The 23,354-nt window shown below is 37.2% G+C and overlaps 1 protein-coding gene across 1 annotated transcript in view; it reads right to left on the bottom strand.

Annotated features, from left to right (window-relative positions):
* Positions 1 to 23,354, bottom strand: part of ASXL3 (ASXL transcriptional regulator 3) — a 136,132-nt gene that overhangs the window by 32,796 nt on the left and 79,982 nt on the right. Inside the window, exons 6-7 of the mRNA XM_026670291.2 lie at positions 10,091 to 10,208; positions 9,011 to 9,130 (exon numbers count right to left, since the gene is read on the bottom strand). Of these exons, the coding sequence (XP_026526076.2) occupies positions 9,011 to 9,130; positions 10,091 to 10,208 (238 nt within the window). The remainder of the gene's footprint in view (positions 1 to 9,010; positions 9,131 to 10,090; positions 10,209 to 23,354) is intronic.

The raw sequence follows: 23,354 nt of genomic DNA, 5'->3' as shown, positions 1-23,354 counted from the left end.
CCAATAAAATGTGTTATAAACTAGCAATAAAAGCTGTTTTAAAATAGAAACCAGGAAATTATAAGTTGTTATAATTATAAGTTTTTCTTATAATTATAAGAATTACATTACATTATAAGTTGTTCTTTGTACAGTCATGAAGGAACTAAAGCCACTAACACATTGTAAAGTTATGAATTAATCTATTTTGTTTTAAATCTACATTTTCATCTTTGAGTTGATAAAGTAAGAACCAATGAGAAACAGAAGACAAAATAGGATACTGTGTGTGTGTGTGTCAATGATCCATTATAAAGACTTTGTTGCTGAAATAACTTTGGATTTTATGACAATGGCCTAAGTAATCTTCATGAAGAACTGCTAGAGTAGATACCATGATGAACTCATCAGGAAGTTGTTGAACTAACAGGGAAGACTGGCAAGAGTTCAGAAACAAATATGCATCTGAGCCTTAGAGCTAAGAAAATAGACCACAAAAAGAAAAGCAGGAGGCCAGAATGAAACTCAGAATTTTAGAGACAGTCCAATAGCCTGTGCCACTCAAAATCTCAGTTGTTTTTACATTTATACATAGAAAATGGGAAATAAATAGGGAGAAGTAGGATCCTAAATTAACAAGATAACTGAGATCTAATGATTTCTACTTATGGCTGGCACATAGCTCAGGCAGCCTACAATTTATTCATAAGGAACAGATCCAAAAGAATGGTGAGGGGAGTGGCAATGTATGTAAAGGAAAATATACTTGTGCAGAAATTCAGTAATCAGACTGAAAGCATTTGTACAAGAATAAAATGAGACAGAAGGGATAAATAAAGATGATATTGAGAAGTTATTACAGATCATCTTAGCTGGCTGAAGATATGGATGAAGCCTTTCTATCAGATTGTCAATCTTTCAAAGACTAATAATAGAGATTTTAATGATATCAGCTGGGAATCTAGCTCTGCTAAAAATCAGAGATCCAATAACTGTTTGTCTTCTCTTGATGACAATTTTATTTGTCAGAAAGTGGAAGAAGAACAGACTTTGTTATCCTAGACCTAATTATCACTGGCATGAGATAATTAGTTGAAGTAGTAAATGTGCCTGGTAGCTTTGGGAAATTGGTCATGTTATCCTTGAATTCAGAATCTCCAGGGGAGCAGGTATGGAAAAGTATCAGACCATTATTTTGTATTCCAAAAGAGTAGAAGTTGATAACCTTCAAGAGAAGGCAGGTTGGAGGGAAGCACAACAGGATTATGTCCTGAACCCTGTGTTACTCAACATTTATAATAATGATTTGAAAGAAGGAGTTGAAATGATAATTATCAAATTTGCAAACTGGACTGGGTGACTAATATTTCAGAGGAAAGGAAGTTTTTAAAATATCTAAACAAGTAAAGTAAACAGTGCAGAATTTAACAGTTGGAGGAAAAATATAGGATCCAAGTATAGGATGGGTGAGACCTGGATTTGCAGTAGTACATGTGAAAAGAATCTGGTTGAACTTGTCAACAACAAGTTAAACATAATTAGCTATGCACTGAAGCTTTTAAAAGACAAATTCTATCTCGGGATTCACTAGCAGAAGTCAAGATATTGGGAGTTAATTGTTTCACTCTAATCAGATCTAAACTGGAATATTATTTGGTATGCAATTCTGGGCACTATAATTCAAAAAGGACTGTGACAACTTGAAATGAGTTCAGAGGTAGGCTATCAAAATGGTGATGGGTTTTGAAAGTAAGGTCTCTGAGGAATAGTCAAAGGATATGGTGATGTTTTACAGAAGAGGTGACTGAGGGGAAACATAATAGCAGACTTTAAATGTCTGAAAAGTTGTCAGGCAGAAGTAAACTTATTCCGTATTACCTCAGAGATCAGATCAAGAAAATGAGTTAAAAATGCAAGGAAGTAAGTATAAACTGGATATTAGAAGGAACATCATAATTATGAAAGCTGTTCAATCAATGGAACAAGCTGCCACATAAAATATTAAGATCATTGTTGTCTACAGTGGAAGTAACAGGGATTTCAGTAGAACCTGAATTCATTTATTTTTAATTTTCAAAAACAAGAAATGTAAAAAACAGAACTTAAAACTAAACAGAATTAAAAATCAGACATAGTAAATATTCCTAATGGGACTCTTATTTCTCACACGTTTTCCTTGTTTTAAAAAGTTTTTTTTTTTAAAGTCCTGATGCAAACTCCAAGATGCAAATTAAAAGTTGGGGTTGGAGGACATAGAATCTTAAAACATAATCAAAATTCTGTGTCCATTAAAAGCATATACTATCAATGATATAAACAATAAAAACTCAGAAAATATGTTTTCTCATTTTGCTTAATTTAACTTTCAAAATAATTTATTAGATGCACTAATTTTCTTTCTTCCTTCCTTCATAAGACTGAAGATAGCTTATATAAAATTACAAGAACCTGAGCAGAAATGCTTAGTTTAAGCAGAATAGTGGTATCATATGCCATCAGGCTGTCTCATGAGATAATAATTCTAGTATTTAATAATAGCTAAAAATGAAGACAACATCTAGCCCACAGAAATTCTATTTAGCCCTGAGTTTTGAGATTTATTGATTTACTGATTTATTACATTTGTAATCTATCTTTCCTGCAAGACGTCAAGGTGCTACACACAGTAGAGTAGAGGTGAGGAGTGACATTTATCTTACAGTCACAACACAGTCTGTAGTTCAAGAGAAAATAACAATTGGCACAAAAGGGGCAAATGGTCTCTATGATTATGTGGAAACCTGAGCCAATTCTCCTTTTCTCATCAACATCATAACCATTCTCAGGAATTGTTGACTGTTAGAAAAAAGCTTCTTTTTGAAACAGTTATGTTTCCCAAGAAGCTGAATTCTGTACTTTTGAAAGCTTGCCTTTGCATAGAACTCACCCATTTATATGAAAAATGTACTAAGTTAAAACAAATTAGAGGAAAGGAAAATGCTCCTATTTGAACAATGACACAATACTTTTGCATTGATATGTACATTTTCATAACTTTTGAATCAGTGGTGGTATTCAGCAAGTTCTGACCAGTTCTGGAGAACCGGTAGAGGACATTTTGAGCAGTTTGGAGAACCACCTCTGACTGGAGATTTTACAGTATCCTTCCCCTACCACACCCACCAAGCAACGCCCACAGAACTGGTAGTAAAAAAATTTGAATCCCACCACTGTTTTGAATGAAAACATGGTTCTCAGTTCCAGGCAGTGGTCCTATGTATTCAGAACAACACATATGCATTAATCATGTTTTATAGCTTTATTGCATCCTTTTTATTATTTTATATCGATTGATGTTTTTATATTTTATTTATAACTTTTAATGTTCAATGTTTTTAACATTTTAACATTGTAATTGTTTTATATTTTTGTTTTGTAATGTTGTAAGTCATTCAACAATGAGTAAATAAATAAATATTATATATATGTATTTTATTATTGCAAAGCAATCAAAATCTCTGACTGGCGCAGCTTCTAAATACTGTGAAATAAATTCGCAAGTGAGCAAATAATATTTTCCCATTAATTGTAGAGCAGAATATTAGTTACTGGTTTGTTCAGGATTATGCATAGAGAGCAGGGGTGGGATTCTACCGGTTCTATCTGGTTCTATAGAACCCCTTGTTAACTTTCTAAGCAGTTCAGAAAACCGGTAGTTAGAAGCAATCTGCTTTTGTTTTTTTCCACCCTTATTACATTCTTGCTAGTACGCCTAGACTTCCTGTCTCCGGACCTTCTGATGCTTGGCTTTCTTAAAGGGGAAGGGTTGTTTTAAGATTTTTACACTGCTGTTGGGAGGAAATACTTCCCTGGACAATCAGCACTTTGAAGAACTAATTGAATAATGAAGCAGAGCTTTTAGTGACAGGGAACCAAGATGAGTAACATTCAGCAAGGCTTCTTGGCTAGCTAGAAAGATTGACATTCAAACGTGAGTTTGCATACCCTTTCTGAGTTTTGGTCTAAAACTGGTTTTTGGTGAAGGTTAATTCTGTGCTTGGTGACGTTTAATCCTGTGTTTATTGATGGGATAATTTTCCCTATTCAGCTTCAACAAGCAACAGCTACTGTTGTGATTTAATTATTTGTATTGTGTTTGAATTTTTTCCTGCCTCGTTTCTTTTTCTATCTGGGGAGGGGGCCTTCCTCACTGCTTTAGTACTATCTGGCACTGTCCCTTTGGGGTATACTTCCAAGAGGCAGGATACAAAGTTGGCACTGGTTTTTTTTACTGCCTTTCTGGGGGGGGGTGTATGTGACCTTTCCTTAAATCTGGATGATTTCCTTAGGATATCTTGTGAGGTGAGTGAGACCAGCTGGTATCTTTAAGTGGTACAAATGGATCTAAGGATTGCTTTTCCTGGGTGTGCTTTTTCTGGAGAGCTTAAATGACCTCTCTGCTGAAGGGTTTCACTTTATAAGCAAGAGAGGGCTGCTTGATAGTTATCACAGCATTTTATCTATTTTCATTCCTCAAGGTGCTCTGGCACCCTGCCTGATTTGTAACTTCGGCTTGCAGGTATTTTTAATCTAATGATTGGTATTTAGGGCAGCTTTTTGCAAGCAAAGAAGCTTTTTATATTTTTGTGCAGGTAAATCTTGACTTGCAACAGTTCACTTAGTGACCATTCAAAGTTACAATGGCACTGAAAAAAGTGACATGATCATTTATCAGACTTATGACTGTTGCAGCATCCCCACTGTCATGAGAGGCCAGGCGAGGAGAAGCGCCCCTTGACATGAGTGATGTCGAGTTGGCCATGCCCACCCAGTCACATGACCACCAAGCCACACCCACAGGGGTGGGATTCAAATTTTTTAACAACCGGTTCTGTGGGCATGGCTTAGTTGGTGAGCATGGCTTGGTGGTCATGTGACTGGCTGGGCATGGCCAACTCAACATCACTCACACCGAGGCACGCATCTCCTCACCTGGCCTCTCATGACTGTGGGGATGCTGCAACAGTTGTAAGTATGAAAAATGGTCATAAGTCACTTTTTTCAGTGACATTGTAACTTTAAATGGTCACTCCACACAAGCAAAGTACCAGCAAAGGAGGGGAAAAAAACTCCAGAGACGTTCCTGAGACAGGAAGTCTAGTCCTGCCAAAAACGTAATAAGGGTTAACGGAAAGGCAGTTTCTGTAAGCAACACCAGAATGTATCCTCCCTGCCTTCCTTACAGGATTAGGCCAGTAATTTCTTCTATCAACCGGTTCTCTGAACTGCTTAGAATGTTAACAACCGGTTCTAGCGAATAGGTGTGAACCTGTAGAATGCCACCCCTGCACACCCACCAACTAAGCCACATCCACAAAACCAGTTGTTAAAAAAACTGAATCCCACCCCTGATAGAGAGCTCTCCTTTTTAGTGGCTCACAGTGTATTTGTTGTACTGATGATGCTTCAAAACTTTGGGAGTCTTCTCCACTGCCTGAAAACTTTAACTCAGATATCCTCATATAACCTGAAGCTCAACTAGCTATACAAAAATTGCAAATTGACATCCCTCCTTCCAGACAAAGAAGTATCTTTGTGCCTGCATGGGCCTCTTTACATTCTACATCATTTGACTATAAGCAAGCAATCCCAATACTATATAAACACAAAATGGTTTTCAGCAAAGATTGATGGTTCAATTATTCCCTGAAATGCTGCAAGATCTTCAAAACTGAAAGTATCACAATTCAACAGTTATAAAAAAATACAATCTTCCACTTATTTTTAACGAAATTAGGCAAGGTGGGTTGTATTCAAAGGGTTTTTAAATGGAAGGCAACCACATTTTCATTCATAAAAAGCAGCTGTGACTACCTAATCTAGCATTCTGTCCCCACAATGTGCAGTTAAATGCCTGTGGCAAGGCAATATGCAGAATACAAGTACAGTAATATTTCCCTGCTCACGATCCACAGCAACTGGGATTGAGAGATATGCAATCTCCTAGATAGAGAGCAATACAAAACCATCCAGATTGGAAATTATTGATAGTTTTATGCTTCATGCATTTGTCAAATTCTTTTTTATAACCATCCAAATTGCCAGATGTCACTGTATCCATGTGTTAACAAATTCTATAATATATTAATTGAATTTTTAACTATCCAAGTTCATCAGATGGCCTTACGCTCTACTCCACTTTTTTTATACCGTGCCCAATTTTAGATATTTCTGCCATGTCCCATTTACTCAATTTCTTCTAAACTCATTAGTCACAAATGTGACTTTATCTCATATGGAGGATACTCATACAATTTCATCATTTTGGTTGCCCTTTTCTGCACCTCTTGCAATTCAATAATACTGTTTTGATAATGCTATGAGCACAACTGTAACTAGTAAGCCAAGGGTAGTTACACTATGGGTTAGAATGTATTTTATTACAACTGTGACAGATTTATCTTCCATCCTTTACTAATGATTGCCACAGATGAATTTCCCTGAATGTATCAAATTGCATTTTTCATAAGTGCCTAAAAAGAGAGTGATGTTTTCATCAAACTAGGGGCCAAAAATCCATTTTTTTGTCAATAGTCATCACAGTCACCATCAAGGCTTTAGACTAAATCAGCACAAGAGGTAAAGCAGATTTTTAAAATCTCAATTTGCATTACTGAACAATATTTGAAATTTTAATGCCTGCTTCTATGTTTTGGAAGTTTTCAAAATCTGCTTTGTTTTAACCATCTTAAGAAAGCAAACTTTTAATTTTAATGCCTGCTTGTATGTTTTGGAAGTTTTCAAAATCTGCTTTATTTTAACTATTTTAAGAAAGCAAATTTGACTGCCTCTGTAATTTCTCAGTTATGTTCCTCACCAGCTATGTGCCCAGAAAGCCTTTCTGGAAGTGTTAGCTACTAACTACTCCTGAACAACTGATATTAGGTCTTAATGGCTATGGTGGTTAGGATGTGGGATTTGATTCCAAATCAGAAATGACAGTCTGAGAGAGCAGAAATGTGCATAAATTTCTTGGTGGATAATTCCAGCATTGCCTTACAACAGTATTTCTCGATCTTGGTAACTTGAAGATATGCTGCTGGTTGGGAGTTGGTCTACAAATCTTAAAATTGCCAAGGATGAAAAACATTGCTCTAGTTCTGAAAGAATGGCATGCATTAAGGAACTTTGGGCTTTTCAGGCAGTCTCTTGGGATTCAAGGAGGAAGAAAATATAGGGCAGATGAACATGGCCTTCCTATTTTTATGGTTCTATATTACAAGCCATAGTCACTTTAGCCTTATAGTCAGCTAATTTAAATCTTCATATTATCTAATACTTAAAGCATATTAAATGCATGAACAAAAATTTCCCCATTTCCCCTTCATTAATTGTGCTTCCAACTTAAACTTGATGAAGTTATGGCACTCTTCAGAGCCACCCATTCTTTTGCTATCACAGAGAGACTCTAAAAACTTCTAAATGTGTCAGTGAAAGAAACTGAATCATATTTTATAGACAGAAAGCTATCAAAGAATGGGATTTTATTGTATGTAAAATCTTTCACATAAAAATATCACTTGAACAAAAAATCCCATTTTTGAAAAAGGCAGCCATATATTTGTCTTTTGTTCCCTTTTCTGCTAAGCTATAATAAAAAATAAACATCTAAACACAAGTAAACAACATTCTATAAAACATTAACTCTGGTCTTTTAAAAGAATAAATGCTAGTTTTGATTACTTAATTACATTGGAAAAGATATAATACAATGAAGCTTATCAACCACCGAGCCAGAAATGGCCATTTTCACATTTGCAGCTTCTCAAGACTCTTAAATTAAAACAATGCCATGAACCAAAGAGTAAATCAGCACACTTCATGTTTGTGTGTGTGTGCATGGGTGTGCGTGGGGAGGGGGAGAGAGGGAAACAGGGAGAGAGAGAGAGAGATACACAGAGAGAATATGAGAGACAGAGACTAGAAAGAGCTTTGTTGCCAAAACAAAGATTTAATTTTGTCCAGATGGATGGGAAGAATTATAAATTCTGTATTTAATGTATGACTGTTAAACAATTTTTAACCACAGCTTTAATCATCAAGCAAAATTTGTTTTTAGAATTAAAATATAATTCAGAATTCATTCACAAAGAATAAAAAGATAGAAGAGAACCTGAAGAAAAACAAATACAATAAGGAAGATACTGATACCAGCAATAGAAAATTGCAATTTTAAAGGAGAAATAACTTTTTTCAGAGTATATTACTAATTTATTGGGAGCAGTTACACAATTAGATAATACTATGAAGTGGCCCTAAGTTTAAGAAGGATAAGGACTAGTGATAAAATCAGCATTTTTGAAATATTTTAAAATATATTAAATTAGGATGCAAACAAAAATCTAAGAAAGGAAAAACACAGAGTATGATTAAATAATTCAACAGAAAGCAAAAACGCTTGCCTGTTTGTTTAATGAAACATTTTGTTACTGCCTAGGATAAATAAGTTATATATAATTTAGCAAAAAAAGGGGGGGGATGAGGGAGCCCAACACTTAAAAGTCTAACAGAGTGAATATAAATATTGGTTTACTATATAATCTGAGCTATTTTATGCTTCTAAAGAATGAGAAAGAAAAGCCAAAGTCAGAAAAGAAATGTGCCTGAGATATATATTAATAAAACGCTGAGAAATAATGAAAAAAGATAAAGGGGGGGGGAGTAAGAATAGTCCTCCTTGAAAAGATGGTGAAGCAAGAAACAGCTGGCTCCAAAATGGCCAATTTAGGGGAGCTCCAGACTGTCCGATTGAAAAAGGTTGTGACAGAATGGCCTGCTGGGAAAAGGTGCCCCAAAAGGGGACACCCCTGCAGAGTTCAAAGGGACAAAAGAACACAGCAAGGAAAGCCCTTGTGCCTGAAAAAAAAAAATATCCAAAACATCAAGAGAGAAAATGTGAAATTCTATAGGGTGAGTTTTCACCTTTTTAATGTATTCTATAAAGTAAAAAGATGAGGGGAGGAAAAAAAGGACATTTTAGAGACCTACTCACCTAAACCAGATTTTTTTAATCTCTTTAAATGCTGGCTCATTTGTTTTCCAGTTGGAGACTTTGGCCCATGTTTCATTTCTTTATCAGAATTGTCTGCTTCACCATTTTTAGATTCAGACCCTTTAAAAAAGCAAACGTTATACTGAAGTGCTTCCCGGTTTGGGAAAAAACAAAACCAAAAACAAAGCTAGATTTATTTATTTATTACAAGAAGAAAAAAAACACCGTATAGTGACATCTTTATCTGTTACCCTATTTAAAGGTTATGTTTTCTGCTGACAAGTTGATTCCCTGTCACTGGAAGCAACGAAGCAAAAGCTCATAAATCCATTAAGTGATGAAAACAAGTTACTTCAATGTAACAGTCAATAAAGATGTTTGCTAATCCAATATAAATAAGCTTCTTCTCTGATAGCAGAGGCATCTTTAAAAATAATAACGCTATTTTATAAGGGAACAAAGAAATAAAAGGAAGAATGGGAAACCCTCCCTTTGGTAAGTTAATTTTCTCCCACGTCTGGAGGGGGGGGGAACCCAACCTACAATAAAAAGTGACACAGATCTCTGCACGATTCATTCACAGTGAAGCATGTAACAGCCAAAAGTAAAGGTCAGGGTTGCACTGTGGTGATTAAGATGGTGCCAGAACACAAAATCTTATTAAAAGGACAACTGTTATTGCAAGACAGGAGTATGAGAGTAATTCGCACTCCCAGAGGAGTTGTGATGGTTATTTATTTGGCTCCCTGATGGCACGGAATGCCAAAACGTAGCTCTCCCATTAAGAATCAGCATCCAAAAAGACTACTTTGCATTCCTTTAAAGCAGCTGTTGTAATTTTAATTTTTTTAAAAAGACACAGACTTTCTCTCTTAATCCTCCCCCCTTCCCCCTAACACTGACATTAAAATCTTCCTTCTTGGAATTAATAAAATTGGTTTAAAAAATGAAACAGAATCCATCTTGTGGGAACACCATCATAATTTTTCAACATCCTAATTTTGTGCACGATAGCTCTCACCTCATCGGGAGGGCTCTTTGACTAGAAACTGTTGTTGCAGTCAGTCTGTAGCTATTTACCTGAAGGTGAATCCGACTGCTCATCAGACACCTTTAATGGTGTTAAAACAACACGAGGAACAGTCTTGTTTACCATCATTGAGACTCCATTTCTTCTTTTCTGCTGCTGTCTCAAAGCCTACAGAGAACAAAACAAAACAGAAAAATATAACACAAAATGCTGCTCACAAGTGAATTACACAAAACATTCCTCTTTCATTCAGCTAAGCTCCGTAAGATAATAATATCCAACTAGCTGCAAATTTGCCACTCTTCTATTTCATCTTTCTCTTTCATTCAATCTCTCTATATTTTAATTTAAGCTTAAATAAGATGCACCTTTAAAATCCAGAACAATGTTGACAACAAAGAAGCATTCATAACTGTTTGCTCTACCTTAGCAGCAGAAACATGAGAACCCATGGAATTTAAAACTGAGATTTTCAAGTAAAACAAATCTAAAAATACATATTTCAAAACCAGACTAAAACTGCATGTCTGTACATCTCTTGCAGGTGCATCTTCTCCCGTACACTGCTCAGTCAATCAAGTTAACACAGTGTCATCAGTATGTACAGCATGTAAGGGCTACAGTATTGATGCACTCACTCAGCCGTGAGTAGCGCTGCACAAAATCACTGCACATGGCAGGAATCATTTATTTCTGCGAAAGGGATCGGTCCTATCTTGGAAAACCTTGCAGCACTTGGCTTCTGTCTGCTTGACTTTGGGCATTAACCTTCAAAACACGAACATGGTAAATGTGGGAGAAAATAATAAAAGAATAAATATCTACAAATGGGAGGGGGTTTGTGTGTGTGTTTGTTTGTGTGCATGGTTTTTTTTTTGTAACTGTATCAGCAACAGGGAGGATAATGCAATACAAAATACGAATAGGAACTGAATAGCTGCCAGGATTATTTTATACAATAAAATAAATGGGAAGATTAGGGAACATGAATGGGAGAATCTGCCTGTTAAACAATTTACAAGCACAAATATTTAAACTGAACAAGTTACAACAAATCGGCTCACTTCTGATTATCTGGTACCTGCTTGTAATCCTCATTTTACATTCTTATCTTTGATTTGTGTGTGCATTAAAAAGACCACTAAATTTTACCAAAGGAGATCATGCTTAGCATGAATTAATATCCTTTGTCTCCTTACGAGCATAAATGACTAATGACTTGTGAGCTTAATTCTGTAATTGCAATACAGCTGTAGTCTATTTAGATGACAATGCTTTGCACACAACACTTGAAAGGCAAAATAATTAAAAACAATTGCTTCGTATTTCTCTGGATAATAATATTTTACAGCACAAATTCTGCCCCAGAAAGAACAATAAAAAAGGAACAACTGGGCATTTAATAGATATTTCAATGCAGAATTTATCCGAAGGACATAAATAATAAAGGGGAATTTTAAAAATGGCTGTCAACCAACAAAATAATTTAAACTGATTTATTACCTTAAATCAACCAGACTTACATACTTATGCATGTTTGTCAAAATATAATCACATAGTTTTAATGTACTGAAAGAAAATAACTCCTCTTTAACTGCATGACAATATTTAAAATTTAGTAGACAAAAAAAAAACCTACCTATTCATGGAAGAAAATATAACTTTAATATTTGCTTCCATTAGTTCAGAAACTTAAAATATAGGATATTTCAGTTACAGTAGTAGTAAAACAGTTTTAATATGAATGTTCAATTCCCATCAATATTATGATAAATCTAGTTGCAAGGCATATTAATACTGTTTTTAGCTCAGTTCTGTGAAGTTTACTAGCTTATAATTGTTATTGAAATAGAAAATGCATGTATACAAACTGAAATGCCTTGTTTTACATTTCTTTATCATTAAATTTGGTGGCATCTCTATAGAGCCAGTCTAGCAATATGTTCTACTGATTAACTGGAAAGCAAATTTCATCTGCAATTAAATGTTTAGTTGATTAAGCAACTAATTCAGCTAGGGGTTATGCTCTCAATAAATATCAATATTCATGGCCCTGAAAGGACATAACAGAGTATATAAAAAATCTAAACAAAGCTGTACAAACAATGAAAATCACTACCTCTGATTAGTAACCAATAGCTATAACTATTTCTGTCAACATTTGTTTATAAATTTAAAATATTGCAACTGTATTGTTGTATACAAATTAAATTTCTAAAAGTACTGTTTATTCAACAACAGAACTGGCAGAAACAATTTTTATGGCTTATTTAGACAAATGTGTCTTACAAAACCTCATGAAGTAGTACCATTCAGGTAAATTTGTTCCTTTCATTTCTGGTGTAAGATAGCAATGTACAAACCCCAGACTATCCTATCTCCCTGCATCCAAAAAGGTCTTACATCCAAACCTCACCTGCTATGTCTGCTGCTGACTGCTGAATAATGTTACCATACTGAGCCTAGTTTCTTCCTCATCCTCTACAAACCTCATATTAAAAGATAGCATACTGTTTGGATTGTGGAACTTAAGCAAGGGATCGTCAACCACAGAAAAATGCAAGACAAGTTAATAAAGCCATTCCACAAAGTGACTTCTCGGAGACACTATGACAGCCAAGACACACACATATAAGGTAACATCTAAAACAGTTGTAATCTAATAACAGTAAATTCAAGGCCGCAACAGATTTCAGAAGAATGATGGAGGCAGGTTGGTGAAGAGGGAAAAAAATAGGTGGTGAAGTTAATAGAATCACATGGGATACAGACAATATAAATGAAGAAAAAGAAAAAGCCCAAGATAGTCTGGAATCACTTTCACAAAACAAGAGATATTATGACGATGTTGTAGATGAATATCAAGGTAAATCTGAAGAAGGAACAAAAGAGTTAAATAACCGTCACCTTCACTTTGGGAAAAATAGGGGGTGAGAAAGAAACTCTAGATAATCTTTTTTGATCCTCTATTATAAAACAGAGACAGAAAGAAAACCTGCCAAACTTTCAGGATTCTATTACTACAATCTGCAACAATAAAATAGAGCTCCGTATGATGTCTGTTTCCTGGCCTGGCCTGGCCTGGCCTAACTTGAAAGGTCTGGCATCAGTAGAAATACTAAATAAGTACAGGACATAGTTTGGGAATTGTATGCATTGTAGTATATCACATGTATTGGGGTGGAGCAAGGGGTGGGAATCTTAGTAGCCACGAAAAGTGCAAAATGTACCTTTGTAAGTAACCAAATAGTAATTTACAAGCTTTGTATCAATTCTATAAATTCAATCAGGATTGAATTTTCATAATTTTGACCCCCCAACTTATTGAACTGATTTTAATAAATATGAAAGAAAATGGACACCCAAACTTCTTTTTTCCACCTCTGATGAGAAACAAATCTAGGTAATAATCAAAGTTATGGTGAATCACTATGTGTGACTTATTGAGTCTTAGCAAACCGTGTTCATAGATTGTGAAGATAAGGTTGACACAGCAATGTAGTGACCTCTAGAAGTTTTGGACCTCAAGTCTAATAAATCTCAATCAATATGGCCAATAGTGGAGGTAATAGAGGCTATTGTCTAAAACATCTGAAGTAAGATGCAAAAGTACTCATAGATCTGTAATCATGGAATAAGTAGCTAAAACAAGATCTGTAATCATAAAACAAATGGATATCAGTCACAAGAAAAATGAGGGTAAAAGCCCTTAATCTCCTCCTAGTTCAAGATAACAGGTGCAATTATAGATGTGAAATATATTATAATCCAATAGTTTAAGGTAAAATAATTAGACACCTTTTACAGTTATTAACTGTAACTTAAACATTCTCAAAAAACAAGAGCAGTCTAGACTTAGCTTCCCTATTAAATCTTTTCAAGTCCTTATTAGTAACTTTAATGATGAAAGAAGTAACAGTTTCCTAGACATAAAGTTGATTATTAAGAGTATTTTTAATCTAACTCATACAATTTAAAACACAGATAGTGTTTTTTATCACCTAGATAAAAACTATGCTGACATTTTAGCATAAATACAGGTCAACCACCTCTTTTTCATGACATTTACTATATCAAAAGTGACACATAATTAAATGAAATATAAACTAATTGGCATATACATAATCTAGAAACAGCCTAGTCTTCCTAATGTATCATTAATTACATTATGTAGTCTGCAACAATACATTACATTTGTCATGCACGATCTATAAATAAGAAACCTGCATTCTTAAAATCGCTGTCAGAAAAATGTTACAATATAAATCACAAGTATAAAACAAAAAGTAATTTAAAAATCCCATATAATCTCTACCAGATAGTCATGAAAGCCAATATTCTCATAAAAACCAAATGTAAACAATTCTAATGCTTAACTGTCAAAACCAATTCTCTGATTAGCAACATTAATTTAAATCTGAAAACTATTAACTATCAGTTCTCTCTTAAAAGTTTCTACAATGTTTGATGTAGCAAAGAATCAAAGTACTAAGTATAAAAGCAAAATATGTCTTCAAGGCTGCAGCCAATTTATTTGACAGAGAGTAATAAAACACGCTGACCTACAAAATTACTAAAGCATCTGCATCCTTAAATACGCTGCTTAACATTTTTCTTGTACACAAACTCAGATTCCAATAAAAGAAGATGATAAGGATTCATTTGTTGATAATTTATACTGAAAGATCTAACGTGTGCTAGATAGAAAAACATTCAATGTCAATTTAAGAGAAGTATGTTCTTTCCAGTTGCTATTTTTATCCTAAGCCTATTACATAGTATTCAACACACATTTCATCAATACAAATGATTATACCATAATTTTTCTACCTGCACTTGTCTTGCCTTGATTGATATTACACATCTCTATTTGTTTTCATTTTGTGGTGCGGGAGACTTTCCAGCACTGTTTTTTCCCCTTTACCACAAAGGCAATGTCAAATAATTTGCACAAAAACGGGGAAATGGGGGAGCCCATTCTATAGTCCCTAAGTGCATTGCAATGGCCACTGCCAAACATTCATGCCATACAGGTATGGGAAGAAACAATAACCCATGCTTATGGCACTAGGCTCTGAGACATGGAAAAAAGCAGCATAGTTATTAGCCATACAAATAAGTTTCCCAGAATCCTAGGAAGACCATTGGTAATTGAGATAGAATGGCATTATTTTCTGACTCCAATGGAGAGTTATATTTTAATCACACAGTTAATTTAAAAGTCTAGTTTAGCATATAGCTTTCCCCTAACCTATCACTTATTTGTAGGGAGAAATTTGCTTTATTGTGATATGTTCATTGCTTCTTTGCTTTGGGAAATGATATAGTGCAATGGTGTTTTTTTTTTATCTGCACACATTCAGTTTGTGAAATAAACAATGCCAAGCAAAGCTTCCCAACTTGGTATCTTTCAGATATTTTGGGAATATAACTCCAGAATCCCTGCTGAAGTACTATTACAGATCTGTGTATACTAGTCTCAACATATCTGAGAAGTATCAAGCTACAGAAGACTAGTCAAAGATTGTTAATACAGGTAGTCTGTCAGCGTTTCAGCAAACCTCCACTCCAACCTATAACTCCGAGACAGATATCTTCTGAAAAGTTTATTTGGATATTAAGTGGCACAACTGGGGAACCCCAAATCTGAAAGTTCCAGGCTTCCTTGCAATAAGTAAAAACTACAAATCCATCAGCCACACCCATCATTACATCACATGGCCAATCACCATCCGTCTCAACTTAAGACTTCTTCTCACTTATGCACAAAAATAACATGATCTTGAATTAGAAAAAGAATGTTATTATGTCTAACTACATACACTCCAAGAAATTCCCCTTTCCCACTTTCCCAGGCTCAAATGTGGCAGAGTGGGAGCATCTGGTCTCAATATGGTTTCCAAAGCTGACAGGAGTCCCCCCTTGAAAAAAATCATGTCCTGGAAAAATACAATAAACAAAACACAACCAGGGGTTAATGCATTGCCCCCTTAACCCCCTCTCCCCCCTCCAAGGGGACCCTTTGGGTTGTCGGGGAATTGTTCATGAAATTGTTTAAACAATCTATCTGCACGTATATCTTTTACCCAAGTAGCTTCTGACAAAGGGTAGCCTTTCCAGAGCACCAAATATTGTAAATGTCCTCGGTATAATCTAGAGTCAAGGATTTTCTTTATCTCATAATGTGTTTCACCCTGTACTACCAGAAGTTTGGGGGGAGCTTCTGGTACCGACCGTAGATTAGAACCAACAGCAGGCATCAACAAGCTACTATGGAATACTGGGTGTATTTTCCCCAACAGCCAAGGGATATTAAGTTGGACAGTCAATGGATTGATTACCCTCAATATAGGGAATGGAACCAAATATTTTGGTCCAACTTTCTACTAGGAAGTTTCAACTAAAGATATTTAGTCAACAAAAACACTTTGTGCCCGCCTTTAAATGGTGGTTGGAGAGGTCTATGTTTGTCTGCCTGTTTTTTATATTCCTCAGCAGCTTCCAATACAGCTTTTTTTGTATCCTCCCAACCCTTTTTTAGTGATTCCATCCAATCCGTTAAAGACATGGATGTTGGAGGTTCCCTAGGCAACTCTGGCATAGGGACAAAATCCATGCTGGTTGTGATTTGGAAAGGAGTTAAGCCCGTGCTGCTGTGTACTGCATTATTGTAAGCAACTTCTGCAAACAGCAACAGATCCACCCAGTTCTGCTGTTGATAATTTACATAACATCTAATGTACTGTTCCACCATAGTGTTCATTTTTTCAGCGGCGCCATTACACGCCAGATGGAACGCTGAGGTAAGTTCTTGGGATGACCCCATGGACTTCAAAAACTCCCTCCAGAACTTGGCAGTAAACTGTACACCTTGATCTGAGATTACAAGGCACTCCGTGGAGCTGATAAATATGTTTCACAAACAGTTTCACCAGTTTCTTAGCCAAAGTTAGTCCATTATACACTGTAAAGTGGGCTTGCTTAGAGAATAGATCGATAACAGTCCAATTACGGTACTTCCTCAGTTCTCTGGTAACTTCACAATAAAGTCCATTGCAATTTCTTCCCATGGTTTCATTGGTTTAGCTACTTGTTGGAGGAGGCCAGGGGTTTTTCCAGTTCTGTGTTTCATCATGGCACAAATTGAACATCTTTTTACATAGCCTTCGACATCAGTTTTCATTTTTGGCCACAAGAACTGTCTTCTGACTAAATGCAGCATTCTTAGGAACCCAAAGTGTCCCCCCAACCATGAGTCATGGCTATGTTTTAGCGCCATCAATCTTAGGGTATTGGGTACATAAATCTTGGATCCTTTCCAAGCTAATCCTTCATTCATTGTCAAATCGGTTTGATTTTCAGCAAACCATGGATTGGTTAAAAGTGCTGCTTTCAAATCGGTTGTCAGTTTGTCTTCTAAGAGTCAAGAGCTGCGCTTGGCTTGGCCTCTGGTGGTTGCTTGGCCTGCGGGTTAAGCTTCTGATATCATAGTTTACACTACTTCCTCCCAGCGACTGTCAAATAAGGGTTTTCTTGACAAGGCATCTGCTAATATGTTTTTCGTCCTGGGATGTATTTCATGTTAAAGTTGAATCTCTTGAAGTATTGAGCCCAGCAGACTTGTTTAGGAGAAAGCTTCCGAGGTGTCTTCAGAGCCTCAAGGTTCTTATGATCAGTCCATAAGAAGGTTCCTTCACTCCTTCCAGGAAATGCCGCCAAGACAGTAAAGCCCATCACATGGCAAATGCCTCTTTTTCCCAAACTGTCCACCTACAACCTGTGTCCGTCAACTTTTTGGACATATAAGCACAAGGCATCAGCTTGTGTTGAGAGTTCTTTTGAAGTAGAATCACCGTGACAGCCACATCACTGGCATTGGCTTGGACTACAAAAGGTTTGGTAAGTTACGGATGCTGGAGGATAGGCTCTGGAAAATGAAGGGATAAATTATGTATAGAAATTTGCAAAACCCAAGAAGCTTTGAAGTTGTTTGCATGTTTTTGATGGCTGCCAGTCTAGCACCGCCTTCACCTTTCCAGGGTCCATTTCAATCCCCTGGTTAGACACTTGGTAGCCCAGGTAGTCCAAAGATTCTTTATGGAATTCACATTTTGACAGCTTTGCATATAATTTGGTGGGTAAAAGTTTTTTCAGTACTTGCCTGACTAATTTGACATGTTCTTCGATGGTTTTGCTGAATATAAGAATGTCAACCAAGCAGACGAGGACACCCCCTTGTACAGATGTGGATGCAACACTTCATTGATTAGTTGCATAATTACAACGGGGGGCCCTTGGAGTCCAAAAGGCATGACTCAGAACTGGAAAATAGCCAGAGGGCAGTTGAAGGCAGTTTTCCATTCGTCTCCCTCCTTTATTCAGACTCAGTAGTAGGTTGTGATTCTCTCAGATCTAGCTTGGTAAAGATTTTGCCTTTAGGCAGGTGATTTAGTAAGTCTTTCATTAGGGGGAGGGGGTACATGGTTTTTTATGCATACAGCATTCACACTTCTAGAGTCCACATTATAATCTCAAGATGCCATCTTTCTTTTCTTTAAACAGTACCAGGGCTGCCAACCTAGATTTTGCTGGTTCGATGAAGCCTCTGGCTAAATTGGCATCAATGTATTTCCTCAACTCAGTCATCTTGGCTGGTGTCATGGAATACATCTTTGGCTTGGGCAGTTTTGCCCCAGGTTCTAATTCAATGGAACAATCAGTGGCTTGATGAGGGGAGTAAAATGTTGCATTCCTCTTCACTAAAAGCCTCAGCAAAATCCCTGTATTCTTTAGGAACCCAGGGCTCACCTGGAGGAGAGTTTGAAGCGGTGGCTACCGCTTCTGGTTGTGGACCTGTTGGGTGGCAGTCTCTTTACAGGAGGGACCGAGGGCAGCGGGCCGACACCAATTATGATTTTCCAGTATCCGTCTTCCTATTTGATGGTAGGCACCCATTTATCATTGCTGCCTATTCGCCCATGGCGACTCGAGGCGGCTTACACAATGTAAAACCATATTTAAAACAAAAAATAAAAATAAAAAACAATAAAAACTAACAAAAAGAATCAAATAAATTAATAAAATACAATAGAACAAAATCTGGAAAAAAATAAAAAAATAAAAAATCACCCTCCAACTTCCACCACCACCCCGACCCAACGACAGCAGATCACACTAGCCATTTGATGGACTCCATCCCACTCTGGGTTCCCCAGGCCCATGGGCAAAAATATAATAGATTCTGACATTTTTGGAGCCACTACAAATCGTATAAGTCCACGATGCCTGCCCATTTCTAGTTTGATCAACTCTGTAATTTGGATGGCTGGGACTCCTCCAATTAACGTTCCATCTACCTGTTCAAACTTGATTGGGCATTTTAGGGTTTTAGTTTTTATCCCTAATTGTTCAACGATAGGGAGCCCAATAAGGCATCTGGAACACCCGGTATCTATTACTGCTTCACCTCCCCTGCCTCCCCAGTCTCAGGCCCCACCAACTTCACTTTAACTGTAAAAGGGGAAATGGCAGCACTCACCATGGGGTCCTCTTCTTCATCTGCCTTTTTGAAAGGGTTTCTTTGGCTGGAGGTCCCTCGCTGTTTCTGTGGGGAGAGGAACCTCTACAGCATGCCTGGCTGATGTCAGGAGGCTTTCATGGAGTTCTTCTGCTTCTTTTGGCCGCTGTACTGGGCTTTGGTTGTGGAACAGGTGCAGGAGCTGCCCGATGACCAGCCTGGCCATATCTATAGCACTTTATAATCCTTATAGATTGGGTAGGAGCAGCTTCAGCAGGTTTAATCAGAGGGCATCTGGCCAAAGTTCTCCTAGGAGGGCCCTCAGAGGGAGGTTTTTGGTGTGGGTGGATTGCTCTATCCAGCCTAATGGACATGCCGTACCAGTCTTTCAGTTGCTCTGGTATTCCTCTCATGCTGCAGGCTTTTCTGACTTCTGGATCAATAGCTTCTTTAAAATAGTGCAGAAGTATTCTGTCAGGCCGATTCATGAGGTTGCTTGCAACCTGTCTAAAGTCCCATACAAAGTTTTCTAAGGGTCAATTACCTTGCTTCATTTCCATTATTTTGTCCTAACTCTCACCTATACTGTCAGGATTTTCAAATCTAGCCCTGAGCAGTTCAACAAATGTGTCGGCATCATTTAGTTTGGGGGCATCCTCATAGTTGGGCCACCCAAATGGAAGTGTCCCCCTCATTCATCCCATTTATAATTGCGGAAACTAGGTTGTGATCTTTGCATAGTGGTTTCCAAATTGATCTATATGTGACCAGATTTGGCTGAGAAAATAAGCAAATTTTTCAGGTTTTCTGTCAAAAGTAGCTTGGAAGATTGGTGGGTCTAGTCTGGGGGGAGGAATCGCCATGGAGACTGCTAGCTGAGCTGGAAATTGTTGTGCCAGCATGGGCTGCAGGAGGGCCCCCTCCAGGGGTACTTTAAGGGGCAGCTGAATTGGAATCTGTTGAATAGGGGCCACCTGCTTAACTCTTCACTGCACTGGGAAAGAAGGGGTGGCTGCAGCCTGCTGCCTAAGCTGACCCCATTGCTGTGCCAGGATTGTTGCTGCTACTTGGGGCCATGGTAGTCCCGAACCAGATGGGGTAACTGGCATCCACTGGCATTGGACCCACCCCGACCAGGACAGAATCCCCATCCTGGGGGAATGCTCTCCAAGGGGGTAATTTCACTGCTGGCTGTGGAGGCAGAGGAATTGGGGGTTGTAAGGTACCAATTGCTGGCTGCATCTGCTGTCCCTCCTTTGCTGCTTGGGCCTGCTGTGCTGAGCTGATTCTTCAGCCACTTCTAGCCAACGCCACGCTGGTTCCACTGTCAAGTCTTGGACCAGAGAAAGTGAACGTGGACTGAGTTAAGGCCCAGCTTGGCTGGAGAGGTTGTGGCTGTGAGATATAACTTTCCACTTTAAGTCACTGAAATTGCTCTGTTAGCTCTGCCAATGATTGGCTACGGGATGGAGGCAACAGGTCCCAGTCTTGGGAGTTGTCTGATTTAAAAGCCCCCAAGTCTTTCCATTCTGACGCATGGCCCAAGCTCACAGAGCTGGAGTAGGAAAGGTGTTCAGGCAGCTTCTCCTCCGGTCCCATTTCTGGATTCAGCTCAGTCTGACAGCTTTCCTAGGAATATGTTTCTTTGGGCCGAGTGCCTAACCTCCGTCTTTCCTCTGCAGCTTCAATTGCTTGCACAAATTCTTCAGGTGGAGGACATGGGTCTCAATTAATCCTCCAGTGTCTGTTGTCACCGTTCCTTCTGTAGATTCCTCCTTTTCTTCCAACTTTGTTGAATCTTTGCACTGCTCCAGCTTTGGGTCAGTACTGGGGCTCAGCACCCCAGACAGTCCCCTTTCGGGATGCTGGTAGCTATTTATAGATTCAGGATAATGTCAGCGTTCCAGCAAATCTCCACTCCAACCAATAACTCCGAGACAGACATCTTCTAAAAAGTTTATTTTGATATTAAATGGCACAACTGGGAAATCCCAAATCTGAAAGTTCCGGGCTTCCTTGCAATAAGAAAAAACTAAAAATCCAATCCCTGCACCCATCATTACATTACATGGACCAATCACCATCCGTCCCAACTTAAGACTTCCTCTCACTTATGTGCAAAAAGAACATGACCTTGAATTAGAAAAAGAATGTTATTATGTCTAACTACATACACTGGTCTCAATATGGCTTCCAAAGTTGACATAGTCCTTGACTTACAATCACAATTGAGCCCAAAATTTATGTTGCTAAGTGAGATAGTTTGCCTCATTTTACAACCTTTATTTCCATAGTTGTTAAGTAAATCACTGTAGTTGTTAAATTAGTAACACAGTTGTTAAGTCAATCTGGCTTCCCTATTGTCTTTGCTTGTCAGAAGGTTGCAAAAGTTACTCAAACGACACTGTGATCATCATAAATATGACTCAGTTGCCAAAATCTGAAATTTAATCATGTGATCATGGGGATGTTGCAACAGTTGTAAGTGTGAGAAATGGTTATAAGTCACTTTTTAAATTGCCTTTGTACCTTCAAATGATCACTAAACAAACTATTTTAAGCTGAGGGCTATCTGTATCATATTTCCCCATTATCAAAAAATGGCCCTGAGGTTTACTGTTTTTGTTAATTCCACTAGTTTAAAATTAATAGTGCTCTTATTATTCTGTAAACATGTACCAAAACAACTGAGAAATTACAAGCACTTAAAGATCTACATTCACTTTCTTAATTGGTTAACAACAAAAAGCATGTTAACAGTTACAGGTTCCTCTTTGTTATTTAATTTCCAGAAACAGAAAATAATGTGTGTGTAAACCATAGAGGCGTAATGAAAGAAATCTTGCTAACGCTGATGAGAACAGGAAAGGCAGAAAATATATCAATTTTCAATTGCTTCTTTTCTTTTTTTTAAAGAGGATAACCATTTCTTTTTAGAAAAAAACATGTATTAAGATGTTAATGTGGTCAATTGAAAAATCTCCTGTGGGGAAATATTATCTCTCTTCTACCAAGCACAAAAGCAAACAAGCTAACTAGGAAGCACCCTGCACCCTGCTGCTTTTAATGGCACTGCTGTTTGTTATTTCAACAATAAAACAAATTTAGAATCAAAATAGCATTTTTCTAAAACCAGTGTTGTCAACAAGTTATGTCGAACATCAGAGAACTAGCATCCAGTTTTTCTTTTGTTAATATTTGCTGAAGCAACGTTTGTTCAATACCAGTTATTCTGGAAAGATGGAAATACATCAGATTGCTTACAATTATACATATTGCTAGGATCTTGATTCATCATCACTACATACACTAAAATGCAACTAGCCTTTTGGCCTTGTGAGCATTTTCAGTTGAGACATTAGACAAAGCTATATTTTGCGACAACCACATTGTGAATCAAAATTACAAGGTGGATGGAGATTTCATTCCATTCTACCATTGTAAAGACGATCCTGGCTTAGCTGATCCAAGGCCCTCTAGTCTAGGTATTGTTTTTCATTTGCTTTTGATTCTTTGGGACGTAATTAATATTGTTTCAACAGGATTTATTTATTTGAACCTAGTAAGCTTGTGCTTGTGTCATCAGCCACTTAGTTTACTTTAGTCACCTTTTTTGGTAGTCTTTGAATTTTCTGAGATCAACATTTTCTCCTATGACTCTTTATATTATGTGTCCAAAATGTTTAAGCTTTAGTCCCATTTTAAAGTGTTCAGTAAGTAGTCTGGTTTTATTTCATCTAATATCAAATGAAGTATTTTTTCTCATCGTCCAGGGGTTTCTCAACATTTATTTTCAG

This window comes from Notechis scutatus, chromosome 3, assembly GCF_049901735.1.
Source record: "Notechis scutatus isolate UNSWTSFEM ecotype Mainland chromosome 3, rNotScu1.2, whole genome shotgun sequence".
NCBI lineage: Eukaryota > Metazoa > Chordata > Lepidosauria > Squamata > Elapidae > Notechis > Notechis scutatus.
Note: the sequence above shows the minus strand (reverse complement) of the source record. Positions and strands in the feature narration are given on the sequence as shown.